The 12,804-nt window shown below is 33.0% G+C and overlaps 1 protein-coding gene across 1 annotated transcript; it reads right to left on the bottom strand.

The window, feature by feature from the left end:
* Positions 1–11,212: 11,212 nt before the first annotated feature.
* On the bottom strand, positions 11,213–11,847 carry LOC146898441 (uncharacterized). Its single transcript, XM_085736556.1, has 2 exons — positions 11,698–11,847; positions 11,213–11,614 (listed from the first exon to the last, which is right to left on the bottom strand). Exons 1-2 carry the CDS (start codon positions 11,845–11,847, stop codon positions 11,213–11,215), a joined length of 552 nt encoding a protein of 183 aa, XP_085592682.1.
* Positions 11,848–12,804: the final 957 nt, after the last annotated feature.

The following is a 12,804-nucleotide window of genomic DNA, read 5'->3' as shown; positions in this document are numbered from 1 at the left end:
TCACCATTACACAAATTCACCAAGTCACATATTCAATTATGACACGACTCATCAATTAATCAAATGCATGCAATGTTCTAGACTTTTCTAGATGCATGTGGTACCAAATCACCTCAAGGTCGTCACCTTCGATGCAACAAAAACATCGTAATCATCTCAATTGAATATAAAATCAGTCATCATCAGTCATGAATGCATGAACATATGACTCGACTCAATGCATATGTTCACACAAACAATAATCACCTCACCATCACCATCATTTTGCATACATGCATTCACCAACAAGATCACCATTAATATTAGCATGTATGAATTCACCACCAACAATCAACATTTAACATGTTCAACAAACAACATAACATAAACATGTTCATCACCATTCAATTAGTATATATGCATCGACAACAATTCACCACCACTTGACATATATACAATCACCGACAACATCCACAATTCAATCAACATATAGTTGTCACATATATACATCATCAATCATCTCCACATAAATCAACATATAGTTGTCACATTTCCACATAATTCCTTACAATCCAAATAAAGGAACAAATACAACATATGATCACAAACATCATATTCATCACTCAACAACCATTCATACATCATCTCATAATCATATTAATCTATTCATAAAGGGTTCATAAGCAATTGGCTCTCAAAACCATTTTCTACCAGGTTCGTCTCCAAAAATCACAACATTGAATTAATTAGGCATTTAAGTCAAAGCCAAGTAAACAAGCCTAATTGCCTATGCCATGTATTCTCATAAGTCACATGTACGTGCAGTAGAGGTTACATAAGCATTTCATCGGCCAAATACGATGAATTCATGAAAATCACAAAGTTCGTCTCACTATATCACTTTTCACAAAAATTTCCATTTTCAAATCAAACAAGTTAGATTCACCACATCATAGTTTAAATATCATTAGGCACCTTAATTGAACTCATAGAACATAAATTTAAAGTTAAGGAACAATCCATGAGGTTTGGGTCGACTTAGAAATAGTTATGCAGATTTTTCGTAAAAGCTCACTAAGACCTCTTAAGAGTATTTGCCCTATAACTCAAAAACCAAAAATCATTTTCAAGTCAAATCAAAGCCATTGGAAAGCTAACAAAATTATCTACAACTTTCATGTTTACACCGAAAGTCAATTCAAAACAGAAACGAGGGAAAAAGACGCAAGAACGCGAAACAGAAAAAGTTGTCTCTGGGCAATTTCGCTGATAGCGAAATTTTCGCAAATAGCGAAAAAGTTCCAGACAGTTTCGCTATTAGCGAGTTTCTTAGCGAAATTCCCCTGTAGTTACGGGTTTGGCACCATTTTTCACCCCAAAAACCCAATTTTTGATCTCCCAAATGCCCAAACTCGTCCCAAAGGTTGTTTACAAGTATATGTACTCAAAAGGACTTTCAAAAACACAACCAAACATGAAATCAAACACCATTCCAACACTATTTATCAAATCAACCCATTTTTACAAAACCTTCAACAACCATTCAATTCTCATAATTATTCACCAATACATGATACCCAAAGCATCAATTCATCAATAACACATCTAACAACAACCACAACAACATCTAATCATGATTTCATCAACAACAACATCTCACAACAACAATAGCAACAACCAATCATGAATGCATCAATAATTCATCAATTCACCAAACTCTCACAACTTTCAACAACAACAACAAACTCATCACCAATCTACCATTTCAATGATACCCATTGCATCAATTCAACAACAACATATGTCAAGATAACAACAACAACAACAACATTTGAACATGAATTCATCCACAATTCAACAACAACTTAATTCGTCATCAATTTTGCACAAAAACAACTTATGTTAGAATACAATGCATTTAGATCTAGATCGGTGATAATACATTACATTAAAGCGATTTATCAAACAGTTTGAATGCAAGTGCATATTAAGGAATAATTAAAATCAATAAACGTTAAAACCAATTTATGTTAGAATACAATGCATTTAATGTTAGAATACAATGCATTTAGATCTATATCGGTGATAATACATTACGTTAAAGTAATTTATTACACAGTATGCAAGTCCATATTAAGGAATAATTAAAATCAATATACGTTAAACCCAATTTATTGGATTGGATTTGTGATGGAATGAAGTTTGTACCTCGGTTTAATTTTTCGGATAGCTGGCCATAGGTTTTAGATTATCCCCATTGTTACTGAGAGGAGAAGAAATGTTGAGAAGAATTACGTAGTTCAATATAAAATAGAGAAAATAATTTTATATAGTTTTACTTCTTTTCACTATGGTGTACAAAATAGAACAAAAAAAACCGTAAATTGAACCAATCGAAACTGAAATCGTAAAGAAACTCTTTACGGAGAGAAAAAAATGTATTCTCTTTACGGTAGTACATATGCAAAAAACTCTTTACGGTTCAGCAAAATTCTTTACGGTTGGGAAATGCATTGTATTGTATCGTGTATGTATGTATGTATGATCTATGTTTATTAATTTAATTTATGAGTTAAAACAAATGCATATATGGTCAGAAACATGAGTTTAGCTTATACTATTTTACATGACTCAAGAGCATTTTATCAAACGATAATTTACTATTTATGTTATAATACATTACATAAGCATTTTATCAAACAGTTTGAGTGCAATGATTAAAATCAATTTAACTTAAACCAATTTATGTTAGAATGCAATGCATATAGATCTAGATCTAGATCGGTGATAAGATATCACATTAAAGCAATTTATCAAATGCAAACATGAAAACAGTATGCAATTTATCAAATAATTAAAATCTATTCATTGGATTGGATTTGTTATGGAATGAAGATGTACCTCGGTTTAGCTTTTTGGAAGAGGTTTTGGATTATCCCTATTGTTACAGAGAAGAAATGTGAAGAAGAAGAATTGCGTGGTACAAATGTGGAGAAGAAGAAGAGAAGAAGAAATGTGGAGAAGAAGAATTGTGTGGTACAGTAAAAAAGAGAGAAGTAATTTTATGTAGTGTTACTGAATTACGTGGTACAATAAAAAAGAGAGAAGTAATTTTATGTAGTGTTACTTTCTTTTTACTAAGGTGTTCAAAATCGAACAAAAAAAAACCGTAAATTGAACCAATCGAAACCGAAATCGTAAAGAAACTCTTTACGGAGAGAAAAAAATGTATTCTCTTTACGGTAGTACATATGCAAAAAACTCTTTACGGTTCAGCAAAATTCTTTTCGGTTGGGAAATGTATTGTATTGTATCGTGTATGTGTGTATGATCTATGTTTATTAATTTAATTTATGAGTTAAAACAAATGCATATATGGTCAGAAACATGAGTTTAGGTTATACTATTTTACATGACTCAAAAGCATTTTATCAAACGATAATTTACTATTTAGGTTATAATACATTACATAATCATTATATCAAACAGTTTGAGTGCTATAATTTAAATCAATTTAAGTTAAACCAATTTATGTTAGAATGCAATGCATATAGATCTAGATCTAGATCGGTGATAAGATATCACATTAAAGCAATTTATCAAATGCAAACATGAAAACAGTATGCAATTTATCAAATAATTAAAATCAATTCATTGGATTGGATTTGTTATGGAATGAAGATGTACCTCTTTTAGCTTTTTGGAAGAGGTTTTGGATTACCCCTATTGTTACGGAGAAGTAATGTGGAGAAGAAGAAATGTGAAGAAGAAGAACAGCGTGGTACAAATGTGGAGAAGATGAAGAGAAGAAGAAATGTGGAGAAGAAGAATTGCGTGGTACAGTAAAAAAGAGAGAAGTAATTTTATGTAGTGTTACTGAATTACGTGGTACAATAAAAAAGAGAGAAGTAATTTTATGTAGTGTTACTTTTTTTTACTAAGGTGTTCAAAATCGAACAAAAAAAACCGTAAATTGAACCAATCGAAACCGAAATCGTAAAGAAACTCTTTACGGAGAGAAAAAAGATGTATTCTCTTTACGGTAGTACATATGCAAAAAACTCTTTACGGTTGGGAAATGCATTGTATTGTATCATGTATGTATGTGTGTATGATCTATGTTTATTAATTTAATTTATGAGTTAAAACAAATGCATATATGGTGAGAAACATGAGTTTAGCTTATACTATTTTACATGACTCAAAAGCATTTTGTCAAACGATAATTTACTATTTAGGTTATAATACATTACATAAGCATTTTATCAAACAGTTTGAGTGCAATGATTAAAATCAATTTAAGTTAAACCAATTTATGTCAGAATGCAATGCATATAGATCTAGATCTAGATCGGTGATAAGATATCACATTAAAGCAATTTATCAAATGCAAACATGAAAGCAGTATGCAATTTATCAAATAATTAAAATCAATTCATTGGATTGGATTTGTTATTGAATGAAGATGTACCTCGGTTTAGCTTTTTGGAAGAGGTTTTGGATTATCCCTATTGTTATGGAGAAGAAATGTGGAGAAGAAGAATTGCGTGGTACAGTAAAAAAGAGAGAAGTAATTTTATGTAGTGTTACTAAATTACGTGGTACAATAAAAAAGAGAGAAGTAATTTTATGTAGTGTTACTTTCTTTTTACTAAGGTGTTCAAAATCGAACCAAAAAAAACCGTAAATTGAACCAATCGAAACCGAAATCGTAAAGAAACTCTTTACGGAGAGAAAAAAATGTATTCTCTTTACGGTAGTACATATTTAAAAAACTCTTTACGGTTCAGCAAAATTCTTTACGGTTGGAAAATGCATTGTATTGTATCGTGTATGTATGTGTGTATGATCTATGTTTATTAATTTATGTGTTAAAACAAATGCATATATGGTCAGAAACATGAGTTTAACTTAAACTATTTTACATGACTCAAAATTTTAAAACTATAACTTGAAAACAACATATTCAGTGTCCTAAATTTTGTAGCATTTTATGATACTTCTTCGTTGTATGTCGCTTTAGAAGAAAAAAATTGTCTCAAATTGTATGCCACTTTACAATTCCAATAAAACATTAATGTTATTTTCCCTATTATATCCTTAACTATTTTTTTTTTCTTTCAATTCTTTCATTTATCTTTTCCATATCATGACAATTTTGAAAAACAACTCATAATATCTCGTTTCCACACAATATTAATTACATTTCTTTATATGTGTGCAATGCCCAAAACATCATACAACTTGAGACGGAGGGAGTAAAAATTTTGTAACACCTAGTAAATAATGATGACTTGAAACGAATTAAATAGATTCAAAGTTCAAAACAAACTTAGGAAAACAATTAAAAAATAATTCTAGTAACTAGCTTACTTAAAAAAAAATAAAAAAAAATACATAAGAAAGTACCAAACACAAAACACAACTGAAATGAAACACAAAGTACATGTGTAAGTGACTTTGGCAAACACAAGGCACGCGCTCAAGTTAAGTTGTTACCTTGAGTTTGGCAAACCTAAATTTGTCTTGCAACCCGCACTTTCTTCTCTTCCTTAATTTCCTTGTGACCAACCAGATTGGTGATAATACATTGCATTAAAGCAATTTATCAAACAATATGTAAGTGTAGATTAAGGAATAATTAAAATCAATATATGTTAAACCCAATTTATGTTAGAATGCAATGCATTTAATGTTAGAATAGAATGCATTTAGATCTAGATCGGTGATAATACATTACATTAAAATAATTTATCAAACAGTTTGAATGCAAGTGCATATTAAGGAATAATTAAAATCAATATACGTTAAAACCAATTTATGTTAGAATGCAATACATTTAAGGTTAGAATACAATGCATTTAGATATAGATCGGTGATAATACATTACATTAAAGCAATTTATCGAACAGTTTAAATGCAATTGCATATTAAGAAATAAGTAAAATTAATATACGTTAAAACCAATTTATGTTAGAATGCAATGCATTTAAGGTTAGAATACAATGTATTTAAGGTTGATAATACATAACATTAAAGCAATTTATCAAACAGTTTGAATGCAAGTGCATATTAAGGAATAATTATAATCAACATACGTTAAAATAAATTTATGTTAGAATGCAATGCATTTAAGGTTATAATACAAAACATTTAGATCTAGATCGGTGATAATACATTACATTAAATCAATTTATCAAACAGTTTGAATGCAAGTGCATATTAAGGAATAATTAAAATCAATATACGTAAAAACCAATTTATGTTAGAATGCAATGCATTTAAGGTTAGAATACAATTTAGATCTAGATCGGTGATAATACATTACATTAAAGCAATTTATCAAACAGTTTGAATGCAAGTGCAGATTTAAGAATAATTAAAATCAATATACGTTAAAACCAATTTATGTTAGAATGCAATGTATTTAAGGTTAGAATACAATGCATTTAGATCTAGATCAGTGATAATACATTACATTAAATCAATTTATCGAACATTTTGAATGCAAGTGCATATTAAGGAATAATTAAAATCAATATACGTTAAAATCAATTTATGTTAGTATGCAATGCATTTAAGGTTAGAATACAATGCATTTAGATATAGATTGGTGATAATACATTACATTAAAACAATTTATCAAACAGTTTGAATGCAAGTGCAGATTAAGGAATAATTAAGATCAATATACGTTAAAACCAATTTATGTTAGAATACAATGCATTTAAGGTTAGAATATAATGCATTTAGATCTATATCGGTGATAATACATTACGTTCTAGTAATTTATTGAACAGTATGCAAGTGCAGATTAAGGAATAATTAAAATCAATATATATTAAACCCAATTTATTGGATTGGATCTGTGATGGAATGAAGTTTGTACTTCGGTTTGATTTTTCGGACAGTTGACCATAGGTTTTGGATTATCTCCATTGTTACTGAGAGGAGAAGAAATGTTGAGAAGAATTACGTAGTTCAATATAAAAGAGAGAAAATAATTTTATGTAGTTTTACTTTCTTTTCACTAGGGTGTTCAAAATCGAATTCTTAATATGATGTAACTTATTCTTGTCTAAAGATTTATTATAAATACTTTCTAATATATAACTTTGTCCACTGTTTTTGTTGTGGTTGATCATCATGATCCATCCTTAGATTTGACTGACGCACATGCTGAAAACGTGCAGATTCTCCTATGTTTTCTAGCTTACAGAAACATCAACAACTACACAAGATATGCACACAAGATATGAATGTTATATCTAGTGTGGCTGCTCATACAATCCAAAAGAAGAGGAAGATCCCATCCTTATAGCTACATCATACTGAAGCCAAGAAAGCATTAGCCCCTTCAAATATAGGCTACTATAATTTATGGTTTTGTTTCTTTTAATATTTTATGTAACCAAATTGCTCGAGTAAAAATATTTGTGGTTGCTATGTATGATGTTAACACTTGTATCCCTATGAAAATTCATTATTTCGAATGATAAGCAAATTTAACATGTATGCCCCTGCAAGAGGTCCCACTATACGGTCCTCTGCGGCCTAACTAGGAGGCAAACAACAACGAATCTGTGTCTGTATCGCTGACACTTCAGGTTGTGGGCAACATGTTTGAGTATTATTCAACATGTGTATGTCCAAAAATATACATGTGCTCAAGTATTATTCTAAATTATAAACTAATTTCTCACCAAACATAAACCCTTTTTACCCCTTTCCTTTGTTCCCAAAATGGACTGTGATCTATATATAGATTCACACTGTATCTTCATTCAAACGATAATTTACTATTTAGGTTATAATACATTACATAAGCATTTTATCAAACAGTTTGAGTGCAATAATTAAAATCAATTTAAGTTAAACCAATTTATGTTAGAATGCAATGCATATAGATCTAGATCTAGATCGGTGATAAGATATCACATTAAAGCAATTTATCAAATGCAAACATGAAAACAGTATGCAATTTATCAAATAATTAAAATCAATTCATTGGATTGAATTTGTTATGGAATGAAGATGTACCTCGGTTTAGCTTTTTGGAAGAGGTTTTGGATTATCCCTATTGTTACGGAGAGGAAATGTGGAGAAGAAGAATTACGTGATACAAATGTGGAGAAGAAGAATAGAAGAAGAAATGTGGAGAAGAAGAATTGTGTGGTACAGTAAAAAAGAGAGAAGTAATTTTATGTAGTGTTAGTGAATTACGTGGTACAATAAAAAAAAGAGAAGTAATTTTATGTAGTGTTACTGAATTACGTGGTACAATAAAAAAAGAGAGAAGTAATTTTATGTAGTGTTACTTTCTTTTTACTAAGGTGTTCAAAATTGAACAAAAAAAAACCGTAAATTAACCAATCCAAACTGAAATTGTAAAAAATCGCATTTGGTTCGGATTATTTTTTTACTCAACCGCACGGTTTGGTCCGGTTTGCGGCCAATCAAACCAAACTAAACCTTAATATCATAAAATCACTAATTAAATATATATCATCTAGACCAATACCTTTAATAAAATGATTTTTTTTCTCTTGTTAATTTTCTTCTTTACTTTTTCTATAAAAAAATGTATTTATGTGCTACTTGAACTCTTGGAGAATAATTAAAATTTTAGTCTTTTGAATTTCTTACAAAATACGATTACTTTTTGTCCACGTTTTAATTTGGTTTGCGTGGTTGGAAATATAGTTGTATGAAAATAAAATTGTAATGGATGAAATTTAAAACATTGTTGAAAATATGTTGTCTTTTAGCTTTTTAATTTGATTTTAATGTTGAAAACAAAAAAAATTATTGTTTAAAAAAACCGCACCAACCGATACAATCCAAATTGCGTTGGCCTGGTTTGGTTTGATTTGGATTTTATTTTAAAAGTCAACTGAACCAAACCTAACCGCATACTTATTTATCTAGCGATTTGGATGACTTCTAGCCTCAAAACCGAACCAAACCGCACCACGAACACCCCTATTATTCACTCATTGGAATGAATGGTTTTGGATTAATTTTTGGTATGAAATCACATTTTTACATGTGTTTTCACTCTTTTAAATATGAGTTAAAAATGATTTTGGTCCCAATAAATATGTTAACTTTTCGTTTGTTTCTCTAAAAAAATTCTTCAACTTTTAGTCATTCAAAATTTGTCTTCACTTTTGGTCCCTCTTATAAATTAAACTCATGTAGAATTCATATTTTTAAACCAAATTTTGCATAAATACTATATTACTAGCGAAAATACGAGTTTTCGCTCTTTTTATTGTCCTAACGGTTTGAAAATTATGAACGGTGCTTTTTTATGACATTTTAGTTTTGATTAAAACTGAAAATATAAATGTTTGTTGCTTTCAAGTTATAACAAATCAAACTAACCATGATTATCTATTTCAATGACACCAACGATATAACAAAAAAAAAAATATAATCTTCTAGGACCATTTCCTAAAGCCGTCAGACAATTGAAATACTTGGTCGTATCGGTAGACTATTTTACGAAATGGATCGAAGCTGAGCCTTTAGCAAAGGTCGCGGCAAAAAATGTACTCTGTTTCTTCCAAAGAAACATCTTGGCAAAGTTCTGAGTACCGACCCTCGTGATCTCCGACAACGGGACTCGGTTCATCAATCGCAAATTCCAGGACTACCCGAGGGATTTAAACATCAAACAAAGCTTCACTTATGTCGAACATCCTCAAGCTAACGGCCTCGCCGAATCAGCAAACAGGGTCATCCTACGAGGGATACGAAGAAGGCTCGACGAAGCCAAAACTAGTTGTTGAGGAACTTCATACGATTCTTTGGTCCTATCGAACAACCTTTCACTCTATTACAAGCGAATCACCCTTTCGACTCACGTACAAAACGGAAGCGGTCATCCTCATTGAGTTAAACGAACTCAACTGGCGGACTGGTGCTGACACGAACTTCCAAGCCAACGCCGCGAACCTGCGCGAGGAACTCGAATTTGTCGACGAAATCAGAAGCAAAGCAGCCTTAAGAGAAATAACTCTAAAACAAAAGCTAGCTGCCCACCAAAACAAAAGGGTAATCAAACGAGAGTTCCAGGTCAGCGATCTAGTCCTTCGAAGAAATTAAAATGATTTTAGAAAGGGAAACTCGCTGCCAACTGGGAGGGCCCCTACATAATCTGAATGAAGACTGGGACGGGGGATTACGGCCTTGATGACCTAGGGTCCAGTTCCTAGAACTTGGAATGCCAAAAAAACTCAAAAGGTAGTACAGTTAGAAGGTAACAAAGCCAAACAACTCTACTTCACGTACAAGGTTCAAATTAACGAACTATACACTCTCACGATCAAGCACTTACAACAGAGGATGAAATTTGTGCAACTCTGAATCCAAAACTAGTTAAAAGGATGAATGAAATCTAAAATGCAAACATATTCATCAAATCCTCAGTATGTTCGCTCACAGCTGCGAAATCACTGCTCGACATTGTTAGGTAGAACTCCAGCTCGCAATGTGTGATTCACGCCTCGAGGCATTGAACTTGGATTGATTTTTAGTTCGTCCACCGTTATACGTTCGGAAGACAACTTCGAACACACATTCAAATGAACGATCTCTTGGATGTAAAATGCTTCTAACAAATACCCCACGTAAAAATTGGAACTCTCACGCTCGGATCCCCTTGCAAAAATAACGCACAATTATTCGTTTTTAAACAAACAAAACAATACTTGTGGGAGGAAGGGCACACCTTTAAGTCAAAACAACGAGTTAAAGAACTGATCCATTTGGCGTTCACAATCATCGGTAAACCATAATCACTTTATTTTAATAAAGCAACGACTGCGAGGGGCTGGTACTCACCTCTACCTTACCGAATCTACTTTTGATTTATTTGCTTAGATTGTTTACAAAATAAATCCTACATGCATACATCTAAATCAAACAAAAATATACGAGCATACAAATCACTATTCTTAAAACATAGAAGGATATTGATCACTCTTGAATACTTGAAATAAAAAACATTTCGGTATAAAAGCCTCACGCAACGAGCACTCAGATTACACATCATACTTGGAAAAAAAAACATACATTTTCACAACAAAGCATGATAACGAAACAAACAATAAAAGCAAACCAGAATATAGATTACATAATTGAGGGTGCTAACCACGAAGGGCGCACATTGTCATTGGCACGAAGGTCGGTCACAACAAAATAATTGTTCGACAAAGAAGATAAAAAATTACAAGGCTGTGTGGGCCTGGGCATTTCCAACATGCCTATCATCTTCTTCACGAGGGATCACAATCACCCCATCTTCAACAAACTTCAAGAAATGAATCCCGTCGACACACAACTTGACCTCGGGATTTACGACCTTCAATTGCTCGACCGCATTCTCAAAGTCATGTTGATCAGCACCCACCAGGTTCGCTTCTAGCTCCGCAATCCTGTCCATCAGGCCACAGTGATCCAGACCATGCAGATCTTTAGGTTCTCTTGGGCGAGGTCCAGCAGCATCACGGAGAGTGACTTCGAGGTCCGCCTTCTCCTTAACCAATTTCCTTCGAGCCTCTTTTAGTTGGCCCAGAATCTTACGATCCTTAGCGGATTTCTTCTCCAAAGTAATGCACTTGCAATCTTTCTCCTCAAAGGAAGGCCTCTCGAATTAACTCAGATTTGCTTACCCTTGCTTGACTAAGCCATTTTGTTTCTCTTTAGAGGGACCTCGTCCTCCTCCACATGATCATCAAGCACCCTCACAAGGAACCATGCCTCCAAGGTAGCTTCCCTCCGGGCATCCCTTTTCCTACTACCACTACTCTTGCCGGCCACCCTTTGGTTAACCTTGACAAGAAGGGAGCGCATATTCTTCATCTTTCTTGCAAACTAAGACATAAACAACGTATCACCAAAGTTGTTCAGGAAAAATGTAGCAATTAAAAGCGAAAAAAATGAAGACATCTACCGAGTAACTCCATCAGATTATTGGAAAGCACCAAATCCTGAGTATTGTTCGCACGAGGCGCAATAATCGAATTCCCTCATGAATCTAACACACGGTTAACCTCCTCGTCCACCATTTTGGCGGGCAGGAAATAATTGACAAACTTTTGAGTCCTATCGTTGCCCATTTTATCTCGTTTCGACAGACAATCATAACTATGACTGAAGGCTTTAGGCTCGTACTTAAAGTGGTCTAAATACCAGAAAAATGGAAACGGGGAACGATGGGTAGACATTATACCTCCGTTGTTATGTGGCCGCTCCACAGTCTTCAACAAACTTCTCAGGGAAACCTCAGTTCGTGGTCGCACTAAAAAGAATCGCTTTTTAAAGCTCTCAACCTTCCCTGCAAAAGCATTAAAAAGTCTTTTGTTCTGGCAGAAGGAGACCCAATTTTGCTTGCCTTTCTTTTCTGTTCCCCGCTGAATAGTAAAAATGGTAAAACATAGGTCTTTGGTTGGAGTAATTCGCAGGTGTTGACAAACTAACTCAAAGGCTTTCATGAAAGGATAAGAACTCCGGTGCAACTGCGAAGGGCGTAGTTCCAACCATTGGAACATACTCATTTGAAAGACAGAGAAAGGGAGCCTAAAACCCATATCCTTAAAAACTACCTCGTACATAGGGATGCGGTTTGCAGCGTACCGTGAGCAAATTTGATCCGACGTGCTTGGAAAGTTTACTTCTCAATCTTCTCTCCTCCCAACGGAACTGTGCGGGATTTCCGCCGCACCATCCGACGAGAACAAAGATATCACCTCTAAAGGCTAATTTCCTACCCAGGAAACATCATGCATGATGGCCTCATTTCTATTTGGGTTACCTGCC

The sequence above is a fragment of the Medicago sativa genome, chromosome 8 (genome assembly GCF_051527215.1).
Source record: "Medicago sativa cultivar Bolivia chromosome 8, Bolivia_mono, whole genome shotgun sequence".
NCBI classification, from domain to species: Eukaryota; Viridiplantae; Streptophyta; class Magnoliopsida; order Fabales; family Fabaceae; genus Medicago; species Medicago sativa.
This window is presented reverse-complemented; position numbering and strand designations above follow the sequence as displayed.